General features: G+C 42.8%; 1 protein-coding gene across 1 annotated transcript in view; it reads left to right on the top strand.

The window, feature by feature from the left end:
* Window positions 1-16,321, top strand: part of msraa (methionine sulfoxide reductase Aa) — a 67,207-nt gene that overhangs the window by 34,228 nt on the left and 16,658 nt on the right. Inside the window, exons 3-5 of the mRNA XM_080790198.1 lie at window positions 2,271-2,390; window positions 4,440-4,544; window positions 10,457-10,563. Of these exons, the coding sequence (XP_080646324.1) occupies window positions 2,271-2,390; window positions 4,440-4,544; window positions 10,457-10,563 (332 nt within the window). The remainder of the gene's footprint in view (window positions 1-2,270; window positions 2,391-4,439; window positions 4,545-10,456; window positions 10,564-16,321) is intronic.

Raw genomic sequence — 16,321 nt, 5'->3', positions numbered from 1 at the left:
GCTTATAACCATTATACTTTGTTGCCCGGGGTCCCCCAGGGGTCCCCTCCTTTTCCCCCTCTCTACCAAATGTATTTATGACATGCCCAGAATTAGTTAGGGTCAGTGGTGTCATGGTGTTTTTCTTACTGGTACCACCGCGTTTTAATGACGTCGCGCACATGCATGTGTGCATCGCGGTATGCACACAGAACAGCTGATATAGCCTAAGCCTATTGTGTGTGAGAGTGTGTAAAAGTAGACTTAAAATAGTCAGACAAACATCTTTACTGCACACTAGCGAAACAAAAAAGTTTGCTTTGGACGAATGAATCTGTTCTTTGATGGAGGAGGAGGCATTCTTCTTATGTGCAGAACACCACACAGCAGCAGTAGCCTACTGGAGCTCAGGTATAAACAGTTAAAGCTGTCCTGTTGTTATGCAAAGTAGTAGCTATTTGATTCAGCACGGTACTTGTTTTGGGTTATAGATTCGCACAAAAATACAAAAACCAGCATCATATCATGTCCGAGGCCACCACAACAACGACCAAGATTCATGAAAAGAGACTTCCAACATCAGCCTCTCGCTCTGTAGTGGCCCTGTGGAGCTACAAATGACCCACATCCACAAGATGAACTTCAAAGGCCATGTCTAAAAGCTCTGAAAGCTCATATCCCTTTGTAGCTGTTTTCACTTTCCACGCTGGATTTAGTGTCTGCAGTGGCTATTTCACACTAATGTAAGAAGAAATGACTTGTTTACACTGTGATGCATAGATAGTCTGCCATAAGCACACACCATTTGAGTATTTACCATCATCATCCACAATCCTCCAAAGTAGTGAGCCCAGCATACAGTAAGTACAGTAGATGGTTTGTATAATGTTAAAGTAATTTCACAATAAAACAATTATACAAATCAAGTAATAGATAACATGTACAAAAAAATATGAATGAATATTAATACACATGAAATGTACAAATGTCTGACAGTGCAGAATGTAAGCTTTCAAAATATTTGAAGAACTTGAGAGGCTTGATTTGAAATGTTTTGTCTTTTGATGACCTGACTCCCGATTTGGTTTTCTATTGTTCGTTGCTTCGTGAGATCCCACAAGTTGGCATGGAGATGGTGTTGGGCCAATAGATAACTAGGAGACGTTGGAGGCAGCAGTTGAAGAATGTCTGTATTTGTTTAGTATGTTGGTGGTTATCTTCCAGGATTCAACACGGTCTCCACCAGGCCAGGATCGGAACCAATTATTGATCCCCAAACCACTGGTTGAGAACTTTAAGATATGTCCTATACATGAAATAGAGAAGCTTTTATAGTAACCTACTGGTGTTTTACGTTGCATTTATATGCTGCCAGTATTTATTATAGCTGTCTCTAATATATTCCACTGTTGTTTTACTGTCCAGGGACTATTAGGTGGTGCTAAATATTTAGTGTTCTTTTTTACGATGGCTAATGTGTTTTTTTTCCCTCGCTGTCCCGGATGGTTGAGGGCCTGCAAATTTTATTAGGCTGTGAAGTCAAAGCAGGAAGAGACAGGAGAGACATTTGAGGTTGTGGTTTACTGTGTTGAGAGAGAGGCAGTTAATTTGGACACATTTGAACACACACACACACACACACACACACACACACACACATAGAGACGTGAGAATTGCTCAGAAGCTCGCACTCATTCGTCGCTTGATGAGTAAATTGTTATGATTTGCTCGATTCACTTTTCAGCCTTTTTTTGGCTACGCTACGTCAAAGAAATCCCATTTCCATACATGCCAATGGAGTCTGACTTTGGTTATGGGACAACTGCGTTGACTGACAAGTTTAACCCCTTCAGCCAATCAGCCTAACCAAAAAAACTGACATCTCCAGTCTACCAGCGCCATGTCAACCACAGGTTCGGGCTGACCTAGGGCCTAGGTAGAATCTAATTGAAACCCACATGAGCATGCCCAATTACTATTAGGGTCTACTTGGGTGTCTCATACAATTACCTAGTTGGGGCACACCTAAGGTGCAGAACCAATTTAAAGCCCACACGAGTGAGGCATCTGGTGCCAGCTGACATTGTCATATAGGTTCCATATAGTTTGCCCACCTGTGTAGAGAGCAGATATCGAAGCAAGCTAATTCTACCATTGTTCTTGAAGAAAGTAATTTGCGTATAGATCTTTTCTCTTTGGGCTTGACCCTGTCTTATAGCTGCTTGCAGCTATATTTATTATTATTATACAAAAATGACATGTTTCTAATTGCTGTGTTTTGCCTCTCATAGGGATGGGTTGTTTCTGGGGAGCAGAAAGGAAGTTCTGGAGACAGAAGGGAGTTTACTCCACTCAAGTGGGCTATTCCGGAGGATACACACCAAACCCCTCCTATGAGGAAGTCTGCACAGGTAGTGCGCTCTCTCTCTCTCTCTCTCTCTCTCTCTCTCTCTGTCTCTCTCTCTCTCTCTCTGTCTCTCTCTCTCTCTCTCTCTCTCTCTCTCTCTCTCTCTCTATCTCTATCTCTATCTCTCTTGCTCCAACCTTTTCTTCCCTACTACCACCCCCACCCACCCCCCGCCACTCTTTCTCCATGTGGACCAACAGGGACACATAGGCCTACATACTCACACATTTAAACAGAAAACAGCAGATGCATTCAGGCGTACATGCATTCAAGACATAGCAGAGACTGAGAGCAGAGCATAGAGAGTGAATAGATTCCCCCAGGTCCTATTATACTGGGCCATGGATGAGGCTGCCACTGAGGCCTGACCGCTTAGAGCACTGCAGAGTGTATGTGTGCGTGCGTGTGTTTGCAATTGTGTCTTTTTTTTATCAGCACCCCCAAGAGATAACTTGCGGCTCCAGGACCAAAGTGAATTCAGTGTTAATTCTGCATTATCTAAGATGCCCTCTCTCTCTCTCTCTCTCTCTCTGTCTCTCTCTCTCTAACGCTTCAAACGCTAAATTGAAAGCAGCCTTTAAACTAGTGACTGGAATTTTAAAGTATTTATATGCAATAAAAATATAATGTAATAAAAGTGTAAAATCTGCTAAAATGCCCATAGACTTAAAGTGATGAAAGTGTAATTCTGCAACCAACAGGAGGGGAAATGAAATAGCGACCGACACCTTCTAGGCCATTGAGAGCTGCAGCGTTTTCACTAATTCCGTACTGGCTTTATTTTCAAGATCAAAATCTTGCTGGCTGCCCAGGCGGTGCATGGCGTAACCGTCTGGGCACCCGACTGGTAATCCAGTCGCAGTGTGCCACGGGTTCGACTCCCGAGCCCGACACAGCCTTTACTGCATGTCATCCCCCCATCTCTCTCCCGTTTCCTGTCAGCCTACTGTCTGTCCCTTCAAAAAACCAATAAAAGGCGTAAGCCGCAAAAAAATATCAAAAAAATATCTAAATGTATCTTGCTGGCTGGCCTGGACACCAATATGATGTGTGTTTGTGCTCTAAAGCCTGAGTTATACACCATCATACGATGGTGACACTGACTCACTATACGTGGCTGATCTGTCTGTATTTTAGTTTTAGTTTTTTAGTGGATCTGCAATTTTCACATTGCGATGCATTGTGAGCTTGTAGATCTGCTATTTACAGTGTGTGACACCGGCACACAACTAGGCTTAAGTGTTTGTTGAAGAAAAGTGCATCCTGTGAGAAATCACACTGGTAGCGTACAAATTTCCCTTGATGAAAAAGTAGAACATTGAGAGTCTTGTTACCACGGGAACAGGGGGGGGGGGGGCTTAAGGCGCTGGCTGAGTCTATAAGCACGCATTATTTTCTTCTTCTTTATTTTCGATGTTTTACTGAACAATACAACTGCAGTCCTGCACAAAATCATTTCATCCACTGCCATATTCTATGGTGTAAACTTGAGGTTCCAGAGATGTATTCGACTTCTGTGGTGCACTTTTTCTGTACATAAGCCCGCTCTCTCTCGCACGCACGCACGCACGCACGCACGCACGCATGGACACACACACACACACACACACACACACTCGCTGTCTATTTTGCTCGGTCGCTGTCTTTCAGAATACTTCCTTAGCATAGAGCAAGACAGCTGCTCGCTTCGTGCGCCTCCTCACAACGCCACGACGCACGAACAGTCTCACGGCACCTAGCGCCACGCAGCCCCTCCAACCTCAATCTGCCCTGCATTACGCACACCAAACATTTTAACAATCATCTTAATTAAATTAATTTGCGTCAAAAACATGATGCAGGCTGTTCCGTTTTCAAATAAACATGATAATGCAGGAAACAGACTGGAGGGTGGATGTTATGGAAGGTGTTTTGTAGGCTAGTTGTACTAAAAGAAAATAGGTGAGGGTAAAATTGTGTATCTGGCAAAGGTTTCACGCATGTACACACACATGCACGCACAAACACACACACATGTGCGCGTGTGTATTCACTATTCATCCTATGTGCACAGGTAGAACAGGCCATTCTGAGGTGGTTAGAGTTGTCTACCATCCAGACCAGGTCAACTTCAACAACCTCCTCAAAGTCTTCTGGGAGAGCCACAACCCAACCCAAGGTACTGTGTCTTACACGCACACACACACAACACGCACAACACACACGCACAGCAATCAAAGCATATTTGATGTCCCAGATGGTTAGGCGTATATTTGCTATAGGCCAACTGCTAGGGTACATTAGCATGGCTGTTGCACATACTCACACACACACACACACACACACACACACACACACACACACACACACACACACACACACAGCAGGACCCCACTCGTAAGGTCATGTGGCAGCCAATCTATGGATTTTTTATGTTTGATTTAAGCAGTGATGTCATGTGGCAGCCATAGTTCACATAAGTGTGATTTTCTTTATTGTGCCTGTGTTTTTTTTTTAATCTTTTCATACTTTCTTGATATTGTGCTTCTTCTATTAAGTGTACAGAGACACCCGGGGTGATACTGCATTGTAAACAAATAAAACTGAACTCAACTGCTAATACTATAGCCATATTATTTTAGCATCCAAAGCCAGCTGATTCAGCATGTTATATTAATTAGAAATATTGTCACAAACAAACCTTATTTAAAGATTCAAAGAAGTCTGGTTAGCAAAAGAATTGCACCTCACAAACTTCTATATTGCTGTAGAGTTATTCCTTATTAGACATTCTAGAGACATTCTTATTTCCATTGTTGACATCAGAGTTTCCCTGCTTTGATACCAGCAGTTTTGTGGGGTCGGTTCAAAGTCAAAGGAGGGGATGGAGATGGGGAGATAAAGACAGAAATGACTGGATCTTCATCTCCTCACCTATACGGGCATTTGGCCCATGCATCTGAAATGTTGTTTATTGCAGTGGAATAAACTGCTCTCCCCCACACTGTGTGTTGTACGCACACACATATGCATACATGCATATGCATACATCTTTGTTCACCATTAACTCCCACAGTAGCTGCTTACACAAAGACACTAAATTCATATTTATGTCCTCTACGGATTTGTCTCAGCGTTATACTAAAGCTAATAGAATATGCACATCACTTAGTTGAGGTGCTGGTGTACAAAAGATCATGAAGACAAAGAATAAAACATATGCTCTAATGTAATTTATTGACAATGTTTTGAGCCAAGGCTCTTCATCGGGTCAACTTCCAGATGTGTAGATACATTATAATAGATACAATAACAACACAATAAGGTTATAAGGTCCTAAAAATCTAACATGTTAGTGTTCATTTCAACATTTACATAACATAACATAACACTTGTCCATAATTATAACACAGTGGAAAATCACTAATGGACAGCATGAGTATTAAAATCTAGAGAGAGATTTAAATAATCAGGTAACTTAATCTTGGGCAACAAGAGTTAGAAATGATTGCATAGATAGTTATAGAAAATGGTTGATTGGAAGGAGTCCTCGTTCATTCCTTTGGGAGACATAGTGTTGGGTGTAGATCTCCTCGTCTAGGGCATTTAACATGTTCTAGAGAGGTCACATTGTGTTTAGTGGACATAAAGTGCATTGCAACTGGGTTTTTGGATCTTGGTTGTAAATAATGTCAATAATGTAAATTCAATTTTATTGTCAAATCACAACAAGTTGTCTCAAGAACTATACATGTTGAGCAGAGAACCGACAGAGATCCCACCCTGAGCAAGCAATTTCGCGACAGTGGTAACGAAAAACTCCCCCTTAGGAAACGTCAAGCAGAACCAAGCCTGGCCCAGCCGTCAAGCAGAACCAAGCCTGGCCCAGCCAAGTGTGCTTTCTGGTTTAGATAAGCGGATGCCAGTCAAAAACAGGCGGTGGATCCTATTGGAGCACCTGCCCCCCTGCTCCCCCCCCCCCCAGTAGAAAACAGTGGAGAACACTGACGTCACCACATTTTGAGCGACGCGCCTCTGCACTGTTATTGGTTAGTGAAATACAAGGAAGTGGGCTTCCTATGCCAGATCTTCCAAAGGGTTTCCCCAGGCTTGCATTTTTTAGATGAATGCGAACCAAAAAAAAAGCCTGGGTACCAAGGCTAAGTTGAACACGATTCTAGGGTGGGCGCCCATCTTCCTCGCCCGTGAGAAAGAAAGAGAGAGAGAGAGGAGAGACTGAGAGGGAGATTCAGGCAAATACAAGTAGTAGCAATACATAGCAATACTAATAAATGTAATTGTGTAAGATAATATAATATGGTATAACAATGATGTTAGATAATATATAGTGGTATAGTATAAGAATGTTAAGATAATATACAGTGTAGTGGTATAATATAATATTGTAGCAATCCATGGTCGTGCTCTGTGAAGAGGCCTCTTTCATTAGTATGGAACCTGATAAAAAGTTGTTTCACGCCAAGTAAAAAAGTATTTTCAGAAAAAGAATAATAATAATAGTTGTAGTTAGTAATAGTTCTATTCAGAGAGAAAACATACAAGGTTGTAGTAGGCAGGCAAACAATTGAATGAGTATTATATCCCAGCATGACATCAGATGTTACAAGGCATTACGTAGTGTTCAAGCGCTAGTATAGTCAGCTAGTATAGTCAGCTAGTATAGTCAGAATAGAAGTCGAGTCGGACATTGTGCCTGTCCATAGGCTGAGACAAGAAAGAGGGTGTTATGATGGTGCCACATTATCTGTTGTCCAGTTGTCAGAGATGGTCAAAGGAGATTGCATTCGTTAAGAGATCATCTGTGAAGGACTTTCCAATCAAGCGTTTTCTACATCTTTTTGCCTAAGATTAAGCTACCTGATTATTTAAATCTCTCTATAGATTTTAATAATCATGCTGTCCATTTCAGATTTTTCCACTGTTGTATTATGGGTAAATATAAATGTTGAACACTGCATTTATTAGATTTTTTCTTTTTTTTTTACCTTATACCCTTATTGTGTTGTTATTGCGTACATTTATGTGGGCAGGGTACACACATCTGGAGTTTGACCCGATGAACAGCCTTGGTTCGAAATGTTGTCAATAAATTACATTAGAGCAGATGAGTGTGCTGCTTTTCTTATTTTTCTTCAACATTATACTGCAATGCTTCAACACAATCTTCTGTAGCAGATATGGATCATATACTGTATGCAACAGTAAGTATACTGGTTTACCACAGCACTTGAATCCCATTTTCCTTCTACTACGATATGTATTATTCACTGTATTTTGTATTGCATGTATATTTCACTGTGACAAGCAAAAACACAACTTGTGCAAAGTGGATTGGCAAGTCCACCGTCCAAGAGATTTCCTACCCAGAGCACTGGCAAAAATAAAAACAGAAAGACTGGTGAATATATACGGTTAGGAAATCTTAAGGGGTAGACAACAGTAGGGAGAGGCAGACAATGAGGAAGACAGCATAGGGGGGTAGGCTGAGAGGGAAACGGTATAGGAGGAGACAGACAGTAGGAAAGATGAGAGGGAGACAATAGGAAATCTGAGTGGCAGAGAGCAGCATACAGTGGGAGACAGACAGTAGGAAAGCTGAGAGGGAGCATCTTTGCCACTACGCCATTGACAGGAAAAGGCAGGAGGAGATAAGGAGTGGTGGAGGCACCATATCACGTTTCTGTCTGTCCCCTCTTCTTCCTTTGACCTTCTCTGTCCTCTCTGTGTCACCATGGATGCTCGCAGCTGTACTCCATACTCAGGCAACAGTGGAAATTTGGCTCATACACGTACAGTACACTCAGTCACCAACTTTGACAGACATGTACAGTAGTTCAGAGTGTTGTGTCTGCACTGCAGCGTGGATCTGCCTGGATACAGATATGTGACTGGAGAGGACCACGTATTAAGAGGTGTGCTGCGTGTGCATTGGCACTCCCCTCAGAATTCATTCAAACATTGATTGATTGAACAGTTTATTAGACATAAATGTATAAACAGAAACAGAATACAGTCAAACATCAATATCAATAGAACCAAAAAAAGACATGATATGACCAATAACGACAAACTTCAGAGTAAATGCGGCCATGTCTTTCCGGCACCGCAGAGCTTCTATTGTGAACGAATCCCGGCACTGATTGTGTTTTAACAGTGGAATGCAGTGGCATTCGAGTTGGTCTGTGTGTGGAGGAAAAGAGATTGTAACATTCCGTCACTCTGTTGAGCCCAAGCCGGCATGCTATAGCACACAGTTCACCGCAACACAGCACATTTTGAGCTTGTCGATTGGCTGTTTTCAACGAGGAGATCTGGAATGGAGCCCTGAGGGACTTGAGTATATAGGTATATACTGTAGGATTTAAGTGTTCAAAGCACAGTACTTGTAAATGTGCAGGTGGATACATGTGAATCATGTACTGTATACTAACCTGTATAATGTCAGATACACTATATCATGCAATTGGTTTCTTATTCATCAAAATAATTAACAACAAAAAGATGTGCTACTTTTATATATATTTTCCTCATCTTCTGTTTTAATTACATAATCATCATTCTCCATCTGTCAAAAGCCTCAGCAGATGGGAGTTGATGCAATGTTTTTTGTGCCCAGCAGCCCTAGCTGGCTATGCTAAGATCTCACAAACTTTACAATCTCTCTCTCTCTCTCTCTCTCTCTCTCTCTCTCTCTCTCGCACGCATACACGCCCTCACGCACACACGCACACTCACACACACATCCTAGAGACAGCAATATACCCAGATTTCACTCAGACTTGTTTCTATATCTCAATCAAGATGAACCAGACTGTGATTATAATTACATCTGTGTGCATGTCAGATTTTTGTACGTGACAGCCACCATTCTGCCTCAATACTCTCTCTCTCACTCTTCATTCCTCTGTCCATCAGTCTCGTTTCCATCTTTTTCTGTACAGGCTACACTACAGCATTCATTGCTATTCACACTTTCACACGTTTGCCCAGGACCCAAACTAGTGAAAATAGCAGATCTACACTTGCCACGTTTTGAGCTTGTAGATAAGCTATTTCCACTAATTCTTTTAGTTTATTCTAAACATTTGTTTATTCTAAACATTTGTTTTCTAACTTAAGGCTGTCATTTCCTCCTGTCTGAGGTGCTGTAGAGTTTTTCCAGATTTTGTGAGAGAAATAAGCAACCAGGTCTACAAAACTATTGGTTATTTGAAGATAGGTGATCTACAAGCTCACAACACCATGCGTTGTGAACACACGCATGACTGAAGGAAAATAAGTAGCCTATGCTTAAATTCATATTTAGAAAATGTTTCAAAATCACACCCGTGTGAAGTGAGTGGTGCAACTTTGTGTGGCCCGGTTCCGGCGAGCCGCCCTGTGTCCGAAACAGTTGAGAAATGACAGAGTTACCGTGTGGGGGTCCCCAGAGAGTCCCCGGGGGGTCCCCAGAGAGTCCCCGGGGGGTCCCCGGAACATCCAGACCCCCAGGAACACGCCCAGGGGGGCGGGCCGTTCTGGTGAGCCGCCCCGCGTCCGAAACAGTTGAGAAATGACAGTTACCGTGTAGGGGTCCCTCTACTGTACCCTCTACTGTACTGTACTGTACTGTACTGGCACACCCAAAATCATCATATAGACAGTTAATATGTGCGTGAGTGTTTGTGTGTGTTAGGTTGCGCACAGGTGGTGAAAAACAACCATGCTGTTTTCGTGCTCAGACCCAGGCACCCAGCCAGGCAGCCACACACATAGCTCCGTAAGGGAAAAAAATCTGAGTGGATGGAATGATAATAGATGATGATGGAAGGGGAACATTTTGAAAGCTTCATGGGAAAAGATAATCAACTTCAAAATCTAATTTTTTTTTGTCAAAATGACCTCTGTCATGTAAGTGTTAAAAAAATATATTAGCCAGTTTATCTGTACTGTAAGATCTCCAGTATTGTATTTTTGGAGGCTAATAAAAACGCCTCTTTGGAAGACTGGGAAATGACTTTGTGTCATATAATACTGATATGCTATACCTATACATTAAGTGACTTTCCTGTGTTGTGTCCTCGACCTCAGGGATGCGTCAAGGCAACGATGTTGGGACAGCCTACCGATCAGCCATCTACATGTACTCCAAGGAGCACCTAGAACAGGCCCTGGCATCCAGAGACCAATACCAGAAGGTATGTAAACACCTTCCTGCCCCGTAGGGCTATGTAGTGGCCGTGCACAGAACATATTATAAAAGCAACGGCATAAGAATCTTTAGACAGAATATTCCAGATGCTGGTGGCATGATTGGTGAATGAATTCCATTACAAGTCCCACTGAGTGCATTCCTACTAACTACAGAGCATTATTAACCACTTGGATTCACCCATCGGACTGAGAATTGTCCACAGCAGCAGAAGATAATAATATTTGTGCACCATGGTCAAAAATCCAATCAACTGGTTGAAATCGACTTACCTCGATGGATCACTTTCCCTCTCCTCCTCTCTGTACAGTATCACTATTATAATTTTATCTTCCTCCATTCTCCTTACATTCTCTTTTCCCATTGTTAAGCCATGTCCTGTATACTGTACCTACTGTACTATCCATCCGTCCGTCCGTCCTCCATTCATCACATACGTACAAACCAGCATTCCCACATTCAGATACATGTAGGATGCATGTAACACGCAGACACACACACACACACACACACACACACACACACACACACGCGCAGTCACACATTTACACACTCACTCACTCACTCACTCACTCACTCACTCAATTAAATTCAAATATACTTTATTGGCATGACAAGCATTCTTATATTGCCAAAGCATTACATACAAAATAATAAATTATACATATTCAGAATCTGAACAAATAATATGAAGAAGACAAGGAAAAACATAAACAAAATGACATTTCTCTCTCTCTCTCAATCCCCCCATTCTTTGTGTAACTCATTGGGTATAGCCTGGTACAAACTCTACAAGAGTAACTCCCTCCATTTCCTGTGCAGTTGAATGCTGTTGGTGTTCAGTGCTATTGTTAGTTGTGTATCCAGGCACCGCATACTAGACAGACATTCTACCATTCTGCTGTCTGTCTGTCTGTCTGTCGCACACATGCACACATGCACAGTATGCACACATGCACGGTTTGCACACATGCACAGTTTGCACACATGCACACATGCACAGTATGCACACGCGCGCACACACTCACACACACGCACACACGCACACACGCACACAGTCACACACACTGAACAAAGCATGTTCACATACTCCCCCTACTGGCTTCCTTCAGTGCTTTGTCCTTGCCTTTTCTCCTCATAAGCCTCTCTCTCTCTCTGTTGTTCTCTCTCTGAGCCCCCTTCATTCCATCTCTCCCCTTCTCTCCAAATCGCTCTCTATCCCTCTTCTCCATTTTCCTCTCATTTCACTTTGTCTCTCTGCCCCTCTCTGTTCTCCACCTCTCTCTCTCTCTCCTGCTGAGACATCTGCTCAGCACTGCAAAATCAGCAGTGCCCTGTTGCTGTGGAAACAAGGAGGTGGAGAAGGGGGGGGTCGGGTGGGGTGGGAGAGAGAGATATTGCTCCCCTTCTTCTCCAGCCTTCTCTCTCTCTCTCTCTCTCTCTCTCTCTCTCTCTCTCATGCAGTGACTTTCACGTGAGTCTCATACTTACTCTCATACAAACTACTGCCTCCTGCACTCCAGCACAAACTCCCCCAGCTGCTACTGTACTTCGTCTGCCAGCGCAATACGTGAACATAACGACGTGGTCAGTAGTTGATGATGATGATGATGATGGGAATAATGAGATTGAAGGAGTGGTGTGGTCAGGGTACATGTACAGTCAGGGAAGGATATAAGATAAGGAAATAGAGCGTTAACATGTATGACGTCTTTTTTTAGGCCAGCCCAGATGTTATCTCTTTCTCTTCCAGGGGTTCCTAATTACAGAACTGCAGTGATATTTGCATTGGATTTTGGATTGAGACAATAAGCTGTGTAGCAAACAGAGGCTTATGATGTTGACATGTTTTGTTCAACAAGATTATCTCCACAAATTGTCACTTTTACCATTTTTGAAAACACATACGCAACTCATTATTATTATTATTATTATTATTATTATCTGGCCCAGACTGTCCCACCACAACCAGCGCACAGTTAGCAGAAACTCTACCGCCCGCTCCGTCGAGGCACACACAAACAAACAAGACCTATACCACCACTTTTACAGAACAACATAATAAATGATACAAACCTACAGACAACTATACACAACTCTTTGTTGCTCTCACAAGAATTCTGGCAAAAGGATTCAAGATAGAAGAGGTTTTATTTGTCACTCACTTTGCCTGCCTGTCAATTTTTTTATTTTATTTTATCCTATAACTTGAGCGCCCCCTACGGTCGCGGCCCACCGGTAATATGACCGGTACGTCCTGTGGCCAGTCCACCCCTGCGGCTATTCATATACAGTATAGGCATGTCATTATTACTCGAGTTTCATGTCATTATTACTCATCCCAGACATAACCAAAAACCAGCGTGATCTAGTATGAGAGTGGCGACACTAGCATTGACTCCCATTGTAATAATGGAATGCGGAAGTGCTCATTCTATCTCAATGGGATAGTTCCAATGGAACTATAGCCCATAGCACCCCGCTTTGCGGCGAGATCAAAGCGTGTCACGACTCTCTTCTTCTATGGCTCTGCCAAAAACAAACCTGATACGCCCATATATCTGGAGATCTGATTGTTCAGAGCCACGGATCCGACCGCTATGCCCATACATGGTCATACGTGTGCATATACTGTATGGGTCCGTATCGGCAAGACTCGAGGAAGTGCAGTGCCCATGCACCGTTGAGTAGGGATGGAGCTTGGTAATTTTTATTGATAATGAGCACTTATCGATCCTGCTTATTGATCCGTCCCCGTCCATGCTTTTATCAAGCGTTTTATTGAGCGTTTTCTATTATGTTGTGGAAAGATGAGACGACAAATTCTGATTTAATTACGATAAATAGAAAATGCATATCCCACTACCAGAATCAGAGAGGCAACATTGATGTGTGTGTCAGCTCATCACGGCTGACCAGCACCCCACCTGCCTCTGTCTATGATCTAGGCTTATTGTCGCCTGTCACTCGCATTATGGCCTTCAAATACAATACTTTTCTAACAGGCGGAAGGCAAGTGACCTTTTTACTTTCGGACTCGTTAATGTGTGTATCGTCAATTTAAAAGTTACATTTTGTTTACCCGGGCAGCGCTAGTTGGCAGGTGTTCATACACTTAAACCGACATGTTTGTGCCGGGTAGCGTGGGTGAATAGATGTATTTCTCGCCTCTTGTCTTGATTGTTTAGACATGACGTCATGTATCGCTATGCTCGATAAGCCCAAACCTTATTTATACCGGGTAATCGATAAATGAGTCTGGTTTCGAGCTATATCCGTACCGTTGAGTCATTCTGTTAAGTTCCTCCTGAGAGGCAATTGCTTGTGTAAAATTAAGTGTATATTACTGATACTTAGTGAAGCTCCCAAATATAGCTTCAAACAGCAGTTTGCTTTCATGTCAGCGAAGACTCTAGAGATGGCCTCCCACCAGTGCTTCTCATACAGTAGATGAGCTGGCATTCTCACTGCCAATGCTTACAAGCTATTTATATGTTTCTAATGACTGTCCTGCCCTCTTATTTGAACAGTCAGACAACTTGACAATGGAGACCAAATAAGGTCATTTCCTACTTATCAAGACTATTCAATTCTGTCACTATGATCATTCATCATAGCAAATCAAATCAAATGTGAAGATGCAATATAATCATCAGTATTTCAATGTTGTTGTATTATGTTTCATGTTGTTTGAATTCTGCCACACACGCACACACACACACACACACACACACACACACACACACACACACACACACACACACACACACACATACACACACACACCAAAAAGATATCTAGAGAAGTTATTTAAAGAAGTGGTTCTCAATGTGGGGTCCGGGGACCCCCAAGGCTCCTTCAGAGGGTCCCAGGGTGTCCCCGTTACAGTGGCACAGTCGTTGTTGCCTCACAGCTAGAAGGTCCTGGGTTCAATTCCCGCTGGGGACGCTGTGGGCACTGGGGGCGTGTTCCCTCCTCCCAGTGCCCATACCCGAGGCGGGGTTGGCAAAAGGACCTTTCTGTGTGGAGTTTGCATGTTCTCCCCGTGTCCCCTAGGGTAGTTACAAAAACATGCAGTAATCCTGGTCTCGAATCTACCTCCCCCTGGCTAGCCGGGGCGCCTGATGGAGGGGAAAGGAACTGGTCGGAATAACGTGTTCCTTCCACGCGCTACGTCCGGCCGGGGAAACTCTCCTCTGTCATGTGAAAAGAAGCAGCTTGGAAGGAAGCATGAGGTCAGTCCGCTGCCCCCCCAGGTTGGCATAGGAAGTGTAGCACCCAGGATTACATTACATTAGATAATTGACACTGGGTGAAAATATGGGTTACAAAATTGTTGGATAAAACATAAAAATAAAAAAATTAGTTTTAGGGGTCTGTGGCCTAATAAGCACACCAAACTGGGGGTCATTTAAATTAAAACGTTTGAAAATCACTGATTTAAAGGCTGCCTTTGTGTCATTATTTTATCCTGCTATAGCAGTGGGGCTGTACGGATGGCTACTGTATGTCGGTGTCGGTCCTCCCATCCAACATTTTACTCTCAGACAACATGATATATAATATATATAATACAGAAAATACAGAAAATCTCATGGAGATCTAGCCTATATAATATAGGCTAGATCTCCATGAGATTCTCCATGAGATTCTCCATGAGAAAATCTCATGGAGATCTAGCCTATATTATATATATAATCTAGGCTAGATCTCCATGAGATTTTCTGTCCACTGCGTATTGGTAACCAGCAGTGTTGTACCCGAACGCGTTCAAAGAACGATAGTTCACGAACACGTTCTCATTTGGGCTGAACGTACTGTATTTCTGCCTGATGAACGTCATTGTGAATGCGTTCATTTCTGAACGTCACTTTTTCTCGTTCAACTTCGTTCAAGAGTGAGTGGGGGGGTTACAGACGTTCGTATCCTGCCACGACGTTATGCTGCTTTCACACGGGCAGATGCAACAGATGCAAAGCTACACTAGTACACCTAGTCACAAACTTTTTGGCGGAGTACTCCGCCATAAGGAATGTAATAATCTTCTGCTTTTGGTTAACATCTCATTTGAGTGCCTGTCAGCATTCTCTAAATCCCTGTCTCTCAGCTGCTGTAGTTCATTCTTTGGAACCATGAACTTTAGTTCAAAATGTTGAATTGTGAACTATGAACTGAACTAGTTCCTTTTTAAATTTCTGAACTGTGAACTGAACTAGTTCATAAAATAAATGAACTTTCCCAACACTCGTAACCAGTGTTAATTTTGTCCACTAAAGGCCAGTCAGTTCACACCAATGCGACTACTTGCGACCATTATCCCCAATGGAAGTTGCATTGGTGTGGACTGGCCTTAAAACGGTTTCGCAACTCCTTGCAACAGCAATGATTCAAAACACTATATATGACTAAAACTAAATCAATATTTGCTGTCAAAATTAACACTGTTGGTGACCTCATTGCCTGTTCTCTTGGATCCCCCTTATATCAGGCCAAGCTTTCCAATTCCACACATAATGATCTCAAAATCGAACAGGCGGATTGCCTGTTGAGAAACCAGTACAAGTGAGAAAAACGGAATGGGGGGCACCCGTTTTTTGTCTGGCACGGGAGGCCATGGCCGGGTCGGAACCACGTCATCAGGAGCTAGGGTATGTGATCTCCGGCCATCGGTGGGCCTCATGTTCGCAGCAGTTCTTTATTTCTTTTTTTCCCCAACATTGTACACAAAATAATCTCAGAAGCAG

The sequence above is a fragment of the Protomyctophum bolini genome (genome assembly GCF_963924005.1).
Source record: "Protomyctophum bolini genome assembly, chromosome: 19".
Taxonomy (NCBI): Eukaryota; Metazoa; Chordata; class Actinopteri; order Myctophiformes; family Myctophidae; genus Protomyctophum; species Protomyctophum bolini.
The sequence above is the reverse complement of the archived record's forward strand: the minus strand, read 5'-3'. Positions and strand labels throughout refer to the sequence as shown.